The sequence below is a fragment of the Pseudoliparis swirei genome, chromosome 22 (assembly GCF_029220125.1).
Source record: "Pseudoliparis swirei isolate HS2019 ecotype Mariana Trench chromosome 22, NWPU_hadal_v1, whole genome shotgun sequence".
NCBI lineage: Eukaryota > Metazoa > Chordata > Actinopteri > Perciformes > Liparidae > Pseudoliparis > Pseudoliparis swirei.
In genome coordinates this window covers 1,812,092-1,829,064 of record NC_079409.1, presented here as the reverse complement: position 1 = coordinate 1,829,064, position 16,973 = coordinate 1,812,092, and the positions used below count along the sequence as shown (strand labels likewise).

At 45.4% G+C, this 16,973-nt stretch overlaps 3 protein-coding genes across 9 annotated transcripts in view; 1 reads left to right on the top strand and 2 right to left on the bottom strand.

The window, feature by feature from the left end:
- Window positions 1-616, bottom strand: part of LOC130213192 (N-acetylglucosamine-1-phosphodiester alpha-N-acetylglucosaminidase-like) — a gene marked incomplete at its 5' end in the record, with an annotated part of 3,569 nt that extends 2,953 nt beyond the window's left edge. The window contains one exon of the mRNA XM_056444657.1: window positions 331-616. Within this exon, the coding sequence (XP_056300632.1) occupies window positions 331-616 (286 nt within the window). The remainder of the gene's footprint in view (window positions 1-330) is intronic.
- On the bottom strand, window positions 521-5,922 carry LOC130187957 (N-acetylglucosamine-1-phosphodiester alpha-N-acetylglucosaminidase-like). 2 transcript variants are annotated; one of them, XM_056405968.1, is made up of 6 exons: window positions 5,734-5,922; window positions 3,045-3,247; window positions 2,707-2,974; window positions 1,603-1,739; window positions 1,304-1,412; window positions 521-833 (listed from the first exon to the last, which is right to left on the bottom strand). In XM_056405968.1, exons 1-6 carry the CDS (start codon window positions 5,820-5,822, stop codon window positions 701-703), a joined length of 939 nt encoding a protein of 312 aa, XP_056261943.1. In that variant the 5' UTR covers window positions 5,823-5,922; the 3' UTR covers window positions 521-700. The 2 variants fall into 2 exon arrangements, with proteins under 2 accessions (XP_056261943.1, XP_056261942.1); XM_056405967.1 differs by having other exon boundaries at window positions 745-1,412.
- Window positions 5,895-16,973, top strand: ndufaf6 (NADH:ubiquinone oxidoreductase complex assembly factor 6). 6 transcript variants are annotated; one of them, XM_056405965.1, is made up of 9 exons: window positions 5,895-5,980; window positions 7,771-7,874; window positions 7,976-8,098; window positions 8,204-8,260; window positions 8,433-8,535; window positions 10,144-10,277; window positions 16,179-16,280; window positions 16,514-16,570; window positions 16,682-16,951. In XM_056405965.1, the coding sequence occupies exons 3-9, from the start codon at window positions 8,012-8,014 to the stop codon at window positions 16,808-16,810; spliced, it is 669 nt and encodes a 222-aa protein (XP_056261940.1). In that variant the 5' UTR covers window positions 5,895-5,980; window positions 7,771-7,874; window positions 7,976-8,011; the 3' UTR covers window positions 16,811-16,951. The 6 variants fall into 6 exon arrangements, with proteins under 6 accessions (XP_056261940.1, XP_056261937.1, XP_056261938.1 ...); XM_056405962.1 differs by having other exon boundaries at window positions 7,771-7,870; window positions 16,682-16,939; XM_056405963.1 differs by having other exon boundaries at window positions 5,962-6,048; window positions 7,771-7,870; window positions 16,682-16,939.

Here is a 16,973-nt window from a genome sequence, read left to right as displayed (position 1 = left end):
TTATTTAAATGTATTTGTCAATTTAATTATTTTACATTTGATTACATTTTTTATTTAATGTCTTTTTTATTTTATTTCATGTGCAATTTGTATTTTTTAAATTTGACATTACAATTTTTTTCATTTAATCATAAAATATAATTTCTTAAATTGTATTTATTATAAATATTTCTTTTTTGTTACCCCCTTTTTTTAATGCAATGATTAATTATGATATTAAAGTTTAAGTCACAGCACAGTTGGCCAGTCAGTGGCCATCGTGCTCTCTTTCGGCCACTAGGTGGCGCCCCCTTTGTTGGTCCAGGTATCGGCTCCTCCTCCTACACTTACCGGCGGTGCAGACCCCGTAAGGCCCGCAGGCCGCGGGCCGACAGGCCGCAGCGTCGCAGGCGGCGCCCCGCCAGCCCGGCCGGCACCGGCAGCGGCCATCTTTGCAGTCTCCGTGGCCGCCGCAATCCGCCGGCTCGCAGCGCCGCGGGTGGACGCACAAGACGGTGGAGACGGTCCGAGCACAGCGCCACCTGCTGTCTGGTTTACTGGGGGCAGAGATCGGTGTAACACAATGACGATTTAAATGAAGAATCCACAAGGCAGGAATCTGACCAGTGAGCGGAGGTCAAAGGTCGGACTGAACAGGCCGCTGATTCCTAATGAATATATTCCTTCTGTTGCACTTATAGATGAATAAGCTTCCCCCGGTTCACCAGACGTCGGGCGGGTAGCTGGTCAGCGTGCCGTTGACCACGAAGCTGGAGGACCCGCCCCCATCCAGGTTGATGGCGTTGATCACGCCGTGGCTCCTCAGGAACTCTGCCACCTCCCAGAGGTTCATCCTGTCATGTGAACACACACGTTGAATACACTCATCTAATTATGACTGTTGGCTAAGGGCAGAACACACCTGAGAGCTGGAGGCCTGAGCTCAGCCTGAGGCCACGCCACTACCCAGCATGCTCCTGGCTTCTGACACACAGTAAGACGTTACACTCAAACTGCCCACAGGTGACGCACAAAGTTTTTATGAGCTTTCAACGAGCTTTTAGCGTACACACGACTAAGAGAACCGTTTTATTGCCGCCGTTTAAAAAACCCATTAAATTCCTGTTTTTCGCCTTGTTGCGTAAAACCTGCACACCCGTCTAACGAGGCTCAGATTTAAGCTTCAAAGGCCGGTGACAGCTGCACCCCGTCGCGAACAGAACCAAAGAATGCAGAATGACGAGGGCCGCGGCACGAAGCCGCCAAACCGCCGGATCTGTAGACCAAGTGATCACGAGTCGGATGGACATGAACGAGGACCCACCCTCTCTTCAGGGTCTGCCCGTCCACGTGGAACAGGACTACGTTGCCCTCGGCATCGTGACCCACCACCGTCCTCGCCGACAGCACGTCCACGAACTCACGGAACACGTCTGCGAGAACATTAAGATTATTACTATTATCATCATGGTTATTCTGAGGGTTCAATACTATAACAGAAAGTTTTCCACAAACATTCCTAAAATATGTTTTAATATTTTCATCATGGCACGCTCACTTTTTGGAATACATAGATAACATTTTATTTATAACTCCAGCCAGCGTGCACGTTCCCGTGTGTACCGTTGTCCAGTATGTTGCACTCGGCCTCCAGGCTCTGGTTGATGTAGAGCTCTCCGTTCCTCAGCAGCCAGACCACACCGCTGACCAGCTGCAGGAACGGGTTGGACTGGTCCAGGACATCCTGCTGGGACAGGTATCTGGAGGGGGGAGGGGACCATCTCACAGCTCATGTCCTCTGTGAATAAAGCTCCTTCACAGGAAGCCCCTGTCAAGTTCTTGTGACAGGGTGAGGCTCAGGCGCAGAGAGACAGGCTGGACACAATATGAATAACAAAAAAGCACTCTTTAATGAGGCAAAACAGTTTACAAAACAACAAGGTCCAAAAGGGGCATGCAGGGTCAAAAGGCAGAACCAGGAACACGGCCAGGACGACGGGAAAAGGACACGGAACTAGAGACGACAATCCGACAGGAGACAAAGGAAAGACTGACACAATATATAGGGGGGAACACAGGTGTACGACATCAGACAGTAACGAGACAAGAGTGGCTGAGGGCAGGTGCAGGGAATTAAACAATTAAGACAGAGAAGACACAGAGGAGAGACAGGAGACACGGAACACAGGAGAAACAGAACAGGGTGTTACAGCCCCACTATTCAATTTAAACATTTATTTTATTTAAACATTTATTTTATTTAAACATTTATTTGGTTTAAATATTTATTACTGTGTTTCCTCACCCACATTTTAATATTTTATTATATTTTAAAATGTAATATTTAATTTTAAATTTTTTTAAAATAATATTTTAACATTTAATATTTTGTTTATTATATTTTCAGATTTTATTCATTATATTTTTATATTTCGTTTTTTTATATATTTTAACATTTAATATAAAATGTTAATACTATATTTTAATATATTTTTTATATTTTAACATGTAATATGTATTTATTATATTTTCATGTTTCATTTTTTTTATATTTTAACATTACATTTTTAATACAATATTTAAATATTTAATTTCACTACATTTTAACATGTAATATTTCATTTTAATATTATATTTAAATATTTTATTTTATTGTATTTATTTTATTTTGTTGTATCTTTTTATTTCATTTCATAAATGTTCATCTATCTCCCCGTGTCTCCTCACCCGAACACCAGGCTGCCGTCCCTCCGGATGCCGAACTGGGCGTTCGGGACCCCCCCGCTGTCCCTCACCAGTCGGCCGTCGCTCACCACGTTGCCGAGGCAACGGTCGTCGGTGGTGTTGAAGAAGCCGGCGTTCTGGGCGTACAGGCAGCCGGCCTTCAACGCCGTCTCCTCCACCGTCACCCGGGGGCTCGCCTCGCAGCCGCCGGGGCCGCCGGGCTCCACCACGGACAGCGTCCTCAGCGGGTCTCGGACCACCGTCACGTGACCTGCGGGCGACGAAGACGAAGATGAAGACCATGTTTTCGAGAGCTCGTCGAGCGGCCCGCCGCCACCGACCGTAGAGCGGGCGGGACGCGCCGCCGTCGAGCGGCGTGTCCGTCATGAAGACGGTGGACTCGGCCTCGGGGAGCACCCGGCGCCGGCTGGAGGGCCACGTCTCGTACGTCCGGCTGCCGCGGGGCTCCAACTGGGTCTGGTGGTGGGAGTGGGCGGGGCCACGGCCCTCGGCGAGCGGCGGGATGACGTCATCCTCAGAAACACTGCAGGAATTATTCACAGATCAACTTCAACGACTGATGCTGCCACCTCTCTCCTCTCTCCTCTCTCCTCTCCTCTCCTCTCTCCTCTCTCCTCTCCTCTCCTCTCTCCTCTCTCCTCTCCTCTCCTCTCTCTCCTCTCTCTCCTCTCCTCTCTCCTCTCTCCTCTCCTCCTCCTCTCCTCTCCTCCTCTCCTCCTCCTCTCTCCTCTCCTCTCCCTCTCCTCTCCTCTCCTCTCTCTCTCTCCTCTCCTCTCTCCTCTCCTCTCTCTCTCCTCTCTCCTCTCCTCCTCTCCTCTCTCCTCTCTCCTCTCCTCTCTCCTCTCTCTCCTCTCTCCTCTCTCTCCTCTCTCCTCTCTCTCCTCTCCTCTCTCCTCTCTCCTTATGGACGTTTAGGATACACTGAGCTCCTCTCTCCTCTCTCCTCTCTCCTCTCCTCTCCTCTCTCCTTATGGACGTTTAGGATACACTGAGCTCCTCTCTCCTCTCTCCTCTCTCCTTATGGACGTTTAGGATACACTGAGCTCCTCTCCTCTCTCCTCTCCTCTCTCCTCTTTCCTTATGGACGTTTAGGATACACTGAGCAGGATGAGGAGAATAGAGTTCCAACATTAATTTTGGGTTTTTAATGTAAATAATAATAAATGTGTTACAGCTTTAACTTAAATATGAATAATAACTCGTTTGATTTGCTAATACCAGCAGAAACACATGTGAACCTTTCTGGCAGCACCACACTGCTGCTGCCATAAATAACCTCGTAACTATAGTAACACATCAACTGCTTTCACATTTTTTTCCTCAAGTATGAAATAAAACTTAAATAAGTTGTATAACTCGAGTCTCACCTCGTTCCCTAAGCACCCTAAGGTGTCTCACCTCGTCCCCTTTAAGCACCCTAAGCTGTCTCACCTCATCCCCTTTAAGCACCCTAAGGTGTCTCACCTCGTCCCCTTTAAGCACCCTAAGCTGTCTCACCTCGTCCCCTTTAAGCACCCTAAGCTATCTCACCTCGTCCCCTTTAAGCACCCTAAGGTGTCACACCTCGTCCCCTTTAAGCACCCTAAGCTGTCTCACCTCGTCCCCTTTAAGCACCCTAAGCTATCTCACCTCCTCCCCTTTAAGCACCCTAAGGTGTCTCACCTCGTTCCCTTTAAGCACCCTAAGGTGTCTCACCTCGTCCCCTTTAAGCACCCTAAGCTGTCTCACCTCATCCCCTTTAAGCACCCTAAGGTGTCTCACCTCATCCCCTTTAAGCACCCTAAGGTGTCTCACCTCGTCCCCTTTAAGCACCCTAAGGTGTCTCACCTCGTCCCCTTTAAGCACCCTAAGGTGTCTCACCTCGTCCCCTTTAAGCACCCTAAGCTGTCTCACCTCATCCCCTTTAAGCACCCTAAGCTGTCTCACCTCATCCCCTTTAAGCACCCTAAGGTGTCTCACCTCCTCCCCTTTAAGCACCCTAAGCTGTCTCACCTCCTCCCCTTTAAGCACCCTAAGGTGTCTCACCTCGTTCCCTAAGCACCCTAAGGTGTCTCACCTCGTCCCCTTTAAGCACCCTAAGGTGTCTCACCTCCTCCCCTTTAAGCACCCTAAGGTGTCTCACCTCGTCCCCTTTAAGCACCCTAAGGTGTCTCACCTCGTCCCCTTTAAGCACCCTAAGGTGTCTCACCTCCTCCCCTTTAAGCACCCTAAGGTGTCTCACCTCGTTCCCTAAGCACCCTAAGGTGTCTCACCTCCTCCCCTTTAAGCACCCTAAGGTGTCTCACCTCGTCCCCTTTAAGCACCCTAAGGTGTCTCACCTCGTTCCCTTTAAGCACCCTAAGGTGTCTCACCTCGTCCCCTTTAAGCACCCTAAGGTGTCTCACCTCCTCCCCTTTAAGCACCCTAAGCTGTCTCACCTCCTCCCCTTTAAGCACCCTAAGGTGTCTCACCTCGTCCCCTTTAAGCACCCTAAGGTGTCTCACCTCGTCCCCTTTAAGCACCCTAAGGTGTCTCACCTCGTCCCCTTTAAGCACCCTAAGCTATCTCACCTCCTCCCCTTTAAGCACCCTAAGGTGTCTCACCTCCTCCCCTTTAAGCACCCTAAGCTGTCTCACCTCCTCCCCTTTAAGCACCCTAAGGTGTCTCACCTCGTCCCCTTTAAGCACCCTAAGCTGTCTCACCTCCTCCCCTTTAAGCACCCTAAGGTGTCTCACCTCGTCCCCTTTAAGCACCCTAAGGTGTCTCACCTCCTCCCCTTTAAGCACCCTAAGCTGTCTCACCTCCTCCCCTTTAAGCACCCTAAGGTGTCTCACCTCGTCCCCTTTAAGCACCCTAAGGTGTCTCACCTCGTCCCCTTTAAGCACCCGAAGCTGTCTCACCTCCTCCCCTTTAAGCACCCTAAGGTGTCTCACCTCCTCCCCTTTAAGCACCCTAAGCTGTCTCACCTCGTCCCCTTTAAGCACCCTAAGGTGTCTCACCTCGTTCCCTAAGCACCCTAAGGTGTCTCACCTCGTTCCCTCGCTCCCCACCAGCAGCATCCTGAGACACACCAGCAGCACCAGTCGCGCGCATTGGTGCGCCGCCGCGCACGTCGCCATCCGGGGTCACACGTCGGCCGTCCTGTCCCCCCTGCTGGTTCCGGGCCGGTGACCTGGATCCCGTCGGGAGGACTTGTTGGGGCCGCGGTCGAGTCGTTGTGATCCGGATTCCTGGGCGGAGCCTCCAGGTGAACCGGGACACGCCCACAAGGTCCCAGGTATCCGACGAGAAGTTGACGAGTCCGACCCACAGGATCCTCCACATGAGCATCCTGCAGGTCTAATGGTGACGTATGTCTCTTTGTATTTGTTTTCTCACAGTGACTGAAATGGGCTTCAGTAGCTCCTGAAATAAACAAATATACAGTTATATTATCATTTATTTTAAAGACACAATAGCAAACAAAACCTTTTTCTTGGCAAAAGAAAGTTGCAGCCCCTTTAGGCATATTACATACAACACATAATGTACACATATTTAGATTATAGTCAAATAAAACATTATCTACTGACATTCAAACCCACCTTAGAGAGGATCTGGTGTGAAACATAGACAACAATCGAAACAGGGTGTATACCGTCATAACAGATTTTCTTTATGTTAAGACTTCAAAATACATGCCCAAATAATAAAACTGACATGAATAAATGTCATCACACACATCCTTACTTCAACTGCAGATTGATTTTTAAATGTTATACATTTGAAATTAAAACACAGCAGCGCTTTCAAGTAGTATTTTCAAAATAAAGACAGAAGCCAGATATTAAGTTACTGTGACAACTAGTCCGTCGTATCTTCATGTTCTACAAGATATTTGAATGGAATAAAGTAGAAAATACAGAAGAAACGATTCATAATTATTGTTCTAACGATACAGAGCCGTGTAAGTCGCGAGTAGAATATGTGCTCCTCTTATTTTGGCGGTAGGATAGTCAACTTCCGGTATTGTGGCGGATGTGGATCAAGTCCGACACCGTCTACTTCCCGTTTTTCCTAAACACAATTACAACGCATTTACGGTTGTTATTCTTCTATGTTAAATATTTTTTAATCACATGTATGTAAATTAATGCTTCACAACTCACCGGTATGTATTTGTAGTGACTAAACAAAAAAAGAGAAGCGGAGGTCACATCCCGTTCGCTGTCGGTTGTTTTCGGGGGGAATGTTTTGATGGTGACACCAGGGGTGAACATTTTAAGGGGAACATGGCAGCGAGTTTCGGGGCTAAACGTGGAGCTCTGAGCAGTAACACGTCGCTGTGTCGCGTCCTCCTCGGGGAGCTCGTATCCGGCGGGGTTCGCCTCCGGCGGGCGGCGAGCAACGCGGCGGCGGCGGACCACCAGAAGGTCTGCATGGAGCTGGTCCGGTGGGTCCACGACTCCATCGGGACATCCGGTGTGTCTGTAGATTTATGTGACCATGCAGTGATCCAAGAAGTACTTGTATCCTTAAAAGGGTTCATGTTTGTATTTACTTGTTAATTTAATATTATTCTATTATATATATTTTAATATAGTCTTTATATATATATATATATATATTGTTATTTTTTCTCAATCTATTTTCTTTTATATATTGTGATTTTTTTCTTATTATTCTATTCTATTTTTAAAATTTATTGTGAATGTTTCTTAGTCTATTTTTGTATGTATTGTGAATTTATCGTATTTTATTCTTTAAAATATATATATATATATATATATATTGTGATTTTTTCTTTTATTCTATTTTGTTTAAATATTGAGATGTTTTCTTATTTTATTTTTACAAAATATTGTGATTTTTCTCTTATTTTATTTTATTTAGAGAATATATATATATTGTGATTTTTTGACTTTTCTTCTATTCTATTTTGTAATATTGTGATTTCATTCTTATTCTATTTTTTGACTTTTTGACTTTTAAAAAGTAATTACAGATTTTACAGTTTTAATAACTATTTGAAAATAAAGAATGACATCAATAGCATCTCCTCCTCCTCCTCCTCCTCTTCCTCCACAGGTCCAGAGACTATGACGGCTACGTGTCCTCCCTCCTCCTCCCAGAGGAGGCCCGGCGCTCCTCTCTGGCTCTGAGGGCCTTCAACGTGGAGCTGGCCCAGGCAGGTAGTCCCACGGAGAGACGCTCCCCGAGCCTCCAGGTCGTTATTATTCTCAGCTGGTCGAAGGAATTTATTTCCTTTTTGTTGTTGTTGTTTGTCCACAAGGTGAAGGACTCCGTGTCCCAGAAGACCATCGGGTTGATGCGGATGCAGTTCTGGAAGACGGCCATCGAGGAGGTCTACAGAGACGAGCCTCCGAACCAGCCGGTCAGCACCGAGCTGTGGAGGGTAAATACTGACGGGTACCGGAGATTAGATGTGCTACTTTAGTTAGTTTGGCTACTTTAGTTACTTTAGTTACTTCTCTTTAACAGTCTGTTTGGTGTTTTGCAGGCGGTGAGGAAACATCAGCTGACCAAGAGATGGCTGCTGAGAATCATCACAGAGAGAGTAAGACGCACTTCATGTGTTAAAGCTGCATTCTCTCTCCTGACCACCAGGGGGCGACTCCTCTGGTTGTATAGAAGTCTATGATTCATGTGTTAAAGCTGCACTCTCTCGAGTGGGCGGGGCTCCAGGTGATTGACTGTGTGTGTGTGGTGTGTGGTGTGTGTGTGTCCAGGAGAAGGGTCTGGAGGACCGGGCCTACAGGAACCTCCAGGAGCTGGAGTCATACTCTGAGAACACTCAGTCCTCGCTGATCTACCTGCTGCTGGAGTGTTTAGGTGAGTCCTCCGTCCCGACTCCTTCCTCCTGATTGGTGCTCCCGGCTGCTGGAAACCAGTCTCACTTCAAATGAATACATTTTAATTGAATGACACATTTAATTTGTTCTCAAGTCTCCTGCAAAGATCTATTCTTCTTTGTAGACTTTTAGTTACTGCAATTATTATATATTTATTTATATATATTATAATAATTTATATATATTATTATAATATATATTATAAATTTTTTATTTTAATATATATATATAATAATAATATATTTTATAATATAAATGAATATTATTATAATACAAATCTATATTATTATTAGGGCTGTGAAACGATTACAAATTTTAATCGGATTAATCACAGGTTTTTGTGGATTAATCACATATTACCGATATTCTCGGTATATTTTGTGAGAACATAGAGATTTATGACAAAAGACGGATATATACATTTATACATTCTTCTATACAATGGTGCTGCAACTCAGCAGTTATTTAGCAGTTTTCTTCCATATGGAACATTAATACATCTTCATCCTAAACAGAATGTTTAACCCTCCTGTTGCCTTTCGGGTCAATTTGACCCCATTCAATGTTTAATGTCGGTGTTCTTTGGGGTCAATTTGACCCCAGGCTGTTTTTCACTGTGTCAAACATATAAGAAATATCAACTTTTTTATTTATTCAAAGGGCTATTTAGGTAGTCAACAAACAAACATAAAGTACCTCACACTTAAACTTGGGAAGCAATATTAATTCTAATAATTTTCTGGAGGTTTTAATTGCTGGGGTCAAATTGACCCAGAGGGTAAAATATGTTCGTAAATGTAAAGGTAACAGGAGGGTTAAACATAGCATTTTTCTCTTGTTTGTCAACCATTAACTCCACCATGATACAATCTAAAGGTGGACAGATTGACAAGTGACTTTTGTTTGCTCGGTCCCGATGCGCGCGCACGGAGCTCTGTGGCGCGCCAGACGGAGATCGATAAGTGTTAACGCAACGCGTAGAGACAGAGATGACATTCTGCTGTGGAGATACGATCAACAACAGATGTTTAGTTTAATAAAAGAACAAAGACGTGCTCTAGAGAACATGTCAGGGGGCGGGCCAATCTCTTTAATGTCATGCGATCTACCAACACTACGCCGCGATCGACTGGCAGGTCGCGATCGACGTGTTGAGACCCTGATCTACAGGAAGTAGAAGTCGTAACAAGGTTTCCGGAGGTGAACCTGCGGAAGGATCATTTCCGATGAACAGACCGTCTGCATGAGAGCGGACAGAGTTCAGATTGAAGTGGTGGATTGGAAGCTCATTTTGCAAGTGACTTTTTTTTTGTCCCGACGACCAACAACAGACGGATTGGAAGCTCATTCTGCGCATGCGTTAAAAATAAATAACTAGTTAAACCTGTAATTGAATTAACTGAGTTAACGCGTTATTTTTCACAGCACTAATTATTACATTATATACATTATAATAATAAATATACTCTTATATAATAATATATATATGAATATTATATATATATATACACTTCAATGGTTGTTATATGTCAATGGTAATAATATCAAACCAAGCAGAAGATGAACCAACATGTCTTCTTGTCTTCAGGTGTGAGGAACGTCCACGCCGACCACGCAGCGAGCCACGTGGGTAAAGCTCAGGGCATCGTGACGTGTCTGAGGGCCACGCCGTACCACAGCGGCCGCAGGAAGGTCTACCTGCCCATGGACCTGTGTATGCAGGTGAGTCCATAAGGTCTACCTGCCATGGACCTGTGTATGCAGGTGAGTCCATAAGGTCTACCTGCCCATGGACCTGTGTATGCAGGTGAGTCCATAAGGTCTACCTGCTCATGGACCTGTGTATGCAGGTGAGTCCATAAGGTCTACCTGCCATGGACCTGTGTATGCAGGTGAGTCCATCAGGTCTACCTGCCCATGGACCTGTGTATGCAGGTGAGTCCATAAGGTCTACCTGCCATGGACCTGTGTATGCAGGTGAGTCCATAAGGTCTACCTGCCATGGACCTGTGTATGCAGGTGAGTCCATAAGGTCTACCTGCCATGGACCTGTGTATGCAGGTGAGTCCATAAGGTCTACCTGCCCATGGACCTGTGTATGCAGGTGAGTCCATAAGGTCTACCTGCTCATGGACCTGTGTATGCAGGTGAGTCCATAAGGTCTACCTGCCATGGACCTGTGTATGCAGGTGAGTCCATCAGGTCTACCTGCCCATGGACCTGTGTATGCAGGTGAGTCCATAAGGTCTACCTGCCATGGACCTGTGTATGCAGGTGAGTCCATAAGGTCTACCTGCCATGGACCTGTGTATGCAGGTGAGTCCATAAGGTCTACCTGCTCATGGACCTGTGTATGCAGGTGAGTCCATAAGGTCTACCTGCCCATGGACCTGTGTATGCAGGTGAGTCCATAAGGTCTACCTGCCATGGACCTGTGTATGCAGGTGAGTCCATAAGGTCTACCTGCCCATGGACCTGTGTATGCAGGTGAGTCCATAAGGTCTACCTGCCCATGGACCTGTGTATGCAGGTGAGTCCATAAGGTCTACCTGCTCATGGACCTGTGTATGCAGGTGAGTCCATAAGGTCTACCTGCTCCATGGACCTGTGTATGCAGGTGAGTCCATAAGGTCTACCTGCCCATGGACCTGTGTATGCAGGTGAGTCCATAAGGTCTACCTGCCCATGGACCTGTGTATGCAGGTGAGTCCATAAGGTCTACCTGCCCATGGACCTGTGTATGCAGGTGAGTCCATAAGGTCTACCTGCCCATGGACCTGTGTATGCAGGTGAGTCCATAAGGTCTACCTGCCCATGGACCTGTGTATGCAGGTGAGTCCATAAGGTCTACCTGCCCATGGACCTGTGTATGCAGGTGAGTCCATAAGGTCTACCTGCCCATGGACCTGTGTATGCAGGTGAGTCCATAAGGTCTACCTGCCCATGGACCTGTGTATGCAGGTGAGTCCATAAGGTCTACCTGCTCATGGACCTGTGTATGCAGGTGAGTCCATAAGGTCTACCTGCCCATGGACCTGTGTATGCAGGTGAGTCCATAAGGTCTACCTGCCCATGGACCTGTGTATGCAGGTGAGTCCATAAGGTCTACCTGCCCATGGACCTGTGTATGCAGGTGAGTCCATAAGGTCTACCTGCTCATGGACCTGTGTATGCAGGTGAGTCCATAAGGTCTACCTGCTCATGGACCTGTGTATGCAGGTGAGTCCATAAGGTCTACCTGCCCATGGACCTGTGTATGCAGGTGAGTCCATAAGGTCTACCTGCCCATGGACCTGTGTATGCAGGTGAGTCCATAAGGTCTACCTGCCATGGACCTGTGTATGCAGGTGAGTCCATAAGGTCTACCTGCCCATGGACCTGTGTATGCAGGTGAGTCCATAAGGTCTATCTGCCCATGGACCTGTGTATGCAGGTGAGTCCATAAGGTCTACCTGCTCATGGACCTGTGTATGCAGGTGAGTCCATAAGGTCTACCTGCCATGGACCTGTGTATGCAGGTGAGTCCATAAGGTCTACCTGCCATGGACCTGTGTATGCAGGTGAGTCCATAAGGTCTACCTGCTCATGGACCTGTGTATGCAGGTGAGTCCATAAGGTCTATCTGCCCATGGACCTGTGTATGCAGGTGAGTCCATCAGGTCTACCTGCCCATGGACCTGTGTATGCAGGTGAGTCCATAAGGTCTACCTGCTCATGGACCTGTGTATGCAGGTGAGTCCATAAGGTCTACCTGCCATGGACCTGTGTATGCAGGTGAGTCCATAAGGTCTACCTGCCCATGGACCTGTGTATGCAGGTGAGTCCATAAGGTCTACCTGCTCATGGACCTGTGTATGCAGGTGAGTCCATAAGGTCTACCTGCTCATGGACCTGTGTATGCAGGTGAGTCCATAAGGTCTACCTGCCCATGGACCTGTGTATGCAGGTGAGTCCATAAGGTCTACCTGCCCATGGACCTGTGCATAATTAATAATAATAAACGTGTCACCCAGCTTTAGTCCATAAACAGAAGAACATGCAACAACTTATTAAAAGTGTAATTTAATTTACTTCAGTTCAACCCTGAAACACATTTTTATGAATAAAACACAATCATAGAAAAAGGGTTTTGTCGTCTTGCTGTTTAATTAAACCTTAAAAAGCAACGTGCATGTTCTGCTGGTGATATAAAAACACAATGATGTGATTTATTTAGTATTAATAAAATCTGTTATGACACTGCAAAAAAAATTGAAGCAAACGATAGAATTAAAAGAAGTTTGTCACGGCGATTGACAGGATGCAGTTTATATATATATATTTATATTAGTGCTGTGAAAAATAACGCGTTAATTAAATTACAGGTTTAACTAGTTTTTTTTTTTAAACGCATTTAACGCATGCGCAGAATGAGCTTCAATCCGTCTGTTGTTGGTCGTCTCTCCAGCAGCGTGTCGTTCTGTCTCTAGTGTCACGTTAACACGACTCCAATCTCCGTCTCGTGCGCCGCAGAGCTCGGATGCCGGCGTGTGCGCGCACATCGAGAAAAAAAAAAGTCACTTGCACCCCCCTCACCCCCCGTCAACAACTCTTCTCTCGGCTCGCGCTGCAGAGCTTCGATGCCGGCGCGCGCATCGCTCTGTCGCGCGAGCCGAGAATTGTTGACGGGGGGGGGGTAGACGAAAATTACAGGGTGACGGGTGGAGATTTCCCCTGTTATAATAGGAGGGGAAACACTGGAGTTGATAAGCGTGTCTTCTTGTCTGATCAATACGCAACTGTGAGCGGCCAGCTGCTGATCACTCACTCAATGAACAGACGGTGGGAGCACCGAAGACCCATTTTGACCCAAGAAAAACCCTGAATGTATATATGGGATTAATCATGATTAATCCACAGAAACCTGTGATTAACCTGATTAAAAATTGTAATCGTTTCACAGCCCTAATTTATATATATAAATATAATATACCTCGATGGACTGGCGGCCTGTCCAGGGTGTCCCCTGCCTTCGCCCTATGTCAGCTGGGATCGGCTCCAGCGACCCTAATGAGGATAAGTGGTATTGATAATGGATGGATGGAAATATAATATATATATAAATATAATTTCTATTTATTTATATATATTATATAAATATAATATACATATTATATATATTTTCTATTTATATACACTACCGTTCAAAAGTTTGGGATCACCCAGACAATTTCGTGTTTTCCATGAAAACTCACACTTTTATTTATCAAATGAGTTGCAAAATGTATAGAAAATATAGTCAAGACATTGACAAGGTTAGAAATAATGATTTGTATTTGAAGTATTAATTTTTTTCTTCAAACTTTGCTTTCGTCAAAGAATGCTCCTTTTGCAGCAATGACAGCATTGCAGACCTTTGTCATTCTAGCTGTTAATTTGTTGAGGTAATCTGTTGAAATGTCACCCCACGCTTCCTGAAGCACCGCCACAAGTTGGATTGGCTTGATGGGCACTTCTTGAGGACCATACGGTCAAGCTGCTCCCACAACAGCTCAATGGTTGAGATCTGGTGACTGGCCACTCCATTACAGACAGCAGCTGCCTGCTTCTTCCCTCAAGAGTTCTTGCACAATGTGGAGGTGTGCTTTGGGTCATTGTCCTGTTGGAGGAGGACATTGGCTCCAATCAAGCGCTGCCCACAGGGTATGGCATGGCGTCGCAAAATGGAGTGATAGCCTTCCTTATTTAAAATCCCTTTGACCTGGTACAAATCTCTCACTTTCCCAGCACCAAAGCAGCCCCAGACCATCACATGACCTCCACCATGCTTGACAGATGGTGTCAGGCACTCTTCCAGCATCTTTTCACCTGTTCTGCGTGTCACAAATGTTCTTCTGTGTGATCCAAACACCTCAAACTTGGATTCATCTGTCCAGAACACCTTTTTCCAATCTTCCTCTGTCCAATGCCTGTGTTCTTTTGCCCATACCAATCTTTTCTTTTCATTGGCCAGTCTCAGATATGGCTTTTCTTTGCCACTCTGCCTAGAAGGCCAGCATCCCGGAGCCGCCTCTTCACTGTCGACGTTGACACTGGCGTTTTGGGTACCATTTAAAGAAGCTGCCAGTTGAGGACCTGTGAGGCGTCTATTTCTCAAACTAGAGACTCTAATGTACTTGTCTTCTTGCTGAGTTGTGCACCGGCGCCTCCCACTTCTCTTTCTGCTCTGGTTAGAGCCCGTTTGTGCTGTTCTCTGAAGGGAGTAGTACACACCGCTGGAGGACATTTTCAGTTTCTTTGCAATTTCTCGCATGGAATAGCCTTCATTTCTAAGAACAAGAATAGACTGGCGAGTTTCACAGGAAACTTCTTTTTTTCTGGCCATTTTGAGAGTCTTATCGAACCCACAAATGTGATGCTCCAGATAATCAACTAGCTCAAAGGAAGGCCAGTTTTATAGATTCTCTCATCAGCAAAACAGTTTTCAGCTGTGCTAACATAATTGCACAAGGGTTTTCTAATCATCCATTAGTCTTCTAAGGCGATGAGCAAACACAATGTACCATTAGAACACTGGAGTGATAGTTGATGGAAATGGGCCTCTATACACCTCTGGAGATATTTCATTAGAAACCAGACATTTCCACCTAGAATAGTCATTTACCACATTAACAATGTAGAGTGTATTTATGATTGATTTAATGTTATCTTCATTGAAAAAAAACAATGCTTTTCTTTGAAAAATAAGGACATTTCTAAGTGATCCCAAACTTTTGAACGGTAGTGTATATATACATATTATATATATTTTATATTGTAAATATATATATTATAAATTATATATATATGGATATTTTATACATATAAATATAATATATATATATATATTGTAAATATAATATATCCATATATATATATATAATATGTTCTCTGTGTGAAATTGGGATGAACACAATATTATTCATGTGTCATGTGAACAGCTCCTGTTGTGAGGGTTAAATAACTGGTTTAGTCAGAAGTGTAAACATCCAGCAGTCGTTCCCAAAGATGACACAAACACACACACACACACACACACACATGAAAACACACACACACATGGACACACACACACAGGTATAAACAAACAACGCATCTGTGTTCTCAGGACTCCGTGCAGGTGTATTTAGGTTGAAGTCTCTGCTCTTAAGATCTTCAGCCTGAGGATGAGGAGGCTGAGCACGACCTCCCCTCCGCTGCCTGAAGGGGGCGCTGTTCACACCCCGCTTATCATACATATAATGAGAGTTGTAATGGCAACCGTCTCACCAGTAATAGCAGAATAATATTGATAATACAATCAGTAATGGTCGCATGAATTTGATTAATTTTGCCATGTTTACAATTGTTTATCAGTTACTTTCATAAATATAGATGAACTCTTAAAATAGATCCAGCATGATTTAAAGCTCCATTAGTCGTTCGTTGTGTTGGTTCTGGCGCCCCCTGGTGGACAGAGGCAGCAGCGTACCTTTTAAATGGCCTGGATGGCTTGAAGAATATATTAAAATACAAGACGGGGAAGCTTTTCAGGAACAGTAAAGTGTCCACAAAGTAAAAAGGAGAGGTTGTTGTTGTTTGAAGCATTTTGTGTGTCTCCTGCAGCACGGAGCTTCTCAAGAGGACTTCATCCGAGGCAGCCGTGAGCAGAAGGTCAGAGACGTGGTGTACGACATCGCCAGCCAGGCTCACGTCCACCTGCACCACGTACGGATCTTCTTGTTCTTGTTCTCCTCCTTGTTCTTCTTCCCCTCCTTCTTGTTCTTCTTCTCCTTCTTCTTGTTCTTCTTCTTCTTCTTCTTCCTTCTGCTGTTCCAGTGTTTCTGAGATCTCTAGATACAAGGCCTTCAGATGCACCTTGTTGTTGTTGTTTTCCTGCTTGTTGTTGTCCATGTTGTTTACATGCAGCAGCTCAGTGTGGATCTGTGTGTGGCCTTCAGGCGCGGTCGTTCAGCAGCAGCGTCCCAGCCGCTGCCAACGTGGCCTTCCTCCAGACGGTGAGTCCTCCGGTCTATGAAGAGAGGCCGGCTCATATCTTATCATTTTAAATGTGCTGGTTTTAACCAAATGGCTGGTAACGCGGTCTCTTCTTCTTCGGTGGTGTGCAGGTGGTGCTGGAGGACTACCTGCAGCGGGTGAGGAGGGCCGACTTTGACGTCTTCCACCCGAGTCTGAAGAATAGAAACCCTCTCGTGGCCTTCCAGATGTACCTCCAGTCCTGGAGGAAGACCTACTGACATCGGCCTGCTCCTCCTCCTCCTGCAGTGGTACCAGCAGATCTGCAGGACTGAAGCCGGAGACTTCCGGAGGTCCACAGAGACATTTTAAAAATATATTATATATATATATATATATATATAAAAACATAAATAATAATATATATATATATATTAATATATA